This window comes from Leptonychotes weddellii, unplaced genomic scaffold (genome assembly GCF_054177405.1).
Source record: "Leptonychotes weddellii isolate Sample4059 unplaced genomic scaffold, ASM5417740v2 HiC_scaffold_17084, whole genome shotgun sequence".
NCBI lineage: Eukaryota > Metazoa > Chordata > Mammalia > Carnivora > Phocidae > Leptonychotes > Leptonychotes weddellii.
This window is the reverse complement of record NW_027754167.1, coordinates 1-1,362: the sequence shown is the minus strand read 5'-3', so window position 1 is coordinate 1,362 and position 1,362 is coordinate 1. Positions and strand designations below refer to the sequence as shown.

Genomic DNA, 1,362 nt, shown 5'->3' with positions numbered 1-1,362 from the left:
GTCGGTTAAGCATCTGCCTTCAGCTCAGGTCATGATCCCAGAGTCCTGAGAGAGAGGCCCGCATTGGGCTCCTTACTCAGCAGGGAACCTGCTTCTCCCTAGGCCTGCTGCTCCCCCTGCTTGTGCTTGCTCTCTCTATATATAATAAATAAATAAAATCTTAAAAAAACCCAAAAAACAAAGAAACAGTCCTTTCTGCCCATGGATGCCACCGAGTAAGCATCATTAAAGTTTCCCCTCCCACTGCTGTCATGTCTAAGTTAGAATCTCCAAAGAACCTGAATAGCTGCGGAAGCTCTTCATCGGAGGTTTGAGCTTTGAAACAACCAATGAGAATCTGAGGAGCCATTTTGAGTAATGGGGAACGCTTATGGACTGTGTGGTAACGAAGAGATCCAAACACCAAGCACTACAGAGGCTTTGGGTTTGTCACGTATGCCACTGTGGAGGAGGTGGATGCAGCCATGAACGCAAGGCCACACAAGGTGGATGGAAGAGCTGTGGAACCAAAGAGGGCTGTCTCAAGAGAAGATTCTCAAAGACCTGGTGCCCACTTAACTGTGAAAAAGATTTTTGTTGGTGGCATTAAAGAAGACACTGAAGAACATCACCTAACAGATTATTTTGAACAGTATGGGAAAATTGAAGTGATCAAGATCCTGACTGACCAAGGCAGTGGCAAAAACAGAGGTTTTGCTTTTGTAAGATTTGATGACCATGACTCTGTAGACAGGATTGTCCTTCAAAAATCCCATACAGTGAATGGCCACAACTGTGAAGTAAGGAAAGCCCTATCTAAGCAAGAGATGGCTAGTGCTTCATCCAGCCAAAGAGGTCGAAGTGGTTCTGGAAACTTTGGTGGTGGTCGTGGAGGTGGTTTTGGTGGGAATGACAACTTTGGTCATGGACGGAACTTCAGTGGTCGAGGTGGCTTTGGTGGCAGTCGAGGTGGTGGTGGATATGGTGGCCGTGGGGATGGCCATAACGGATTTGGTAATGATGGAAGCAACTTTGGAGGTGGCGGAAGCTCTGATGATTTTATCAACAATCAATCCTCAAATTTTGGACCCATGAAAGGAGGAAATTTTGGAGGCAGAAGCTCCGGCCCCTATGGTGGTGGAGGCCAATACTTTGCCAAACCAGGAAACCAAGGTGGTTATAGTGGTTCTAGCAGCAGCAGGAGCTACGGCAGCGGCAGAAGGTTCTAATCACTGCCAGGAAACAAAGCTTAGCAGGAGAGGAGAGCCAGAGAAGTGACAGGGAAGCTACAGGTTACAACAGATTTGTGAACTCGGCCAAGCACAGTGGTGGCAGGGCCTAGCTGCTACAAAGAAGACATGTTTTAGACAGTACTCATGTGTA

The 1,362-nt window shown here is 47.3% G+C and overlaps 1 protein-coding gene across 1 annotated transcript; it reads left to right on the top strand.

Annotated features, from left to right (window-relative positions):
• The first annotated feature begins 400 nt into the window (after positions 1-400).
• Positions 401-1,356, top strand: LOC145718536 (heterogeneous nuclear ribonucleoprotein A1-like). The gene has a single exon (XM_081810034.1). The coding sequence runs from the start codon at positions 465-467 to the stop codon at positions 1,206-1,208; it is 744 nt and encodes a 247-aa protein (XP_081666160.1). The 5' UTR covers positions 401-464; the 3' UTR covers positions 1,209-1,356.
• Positions 1,357-1,362: the final 6 nt, after the last annotated feature.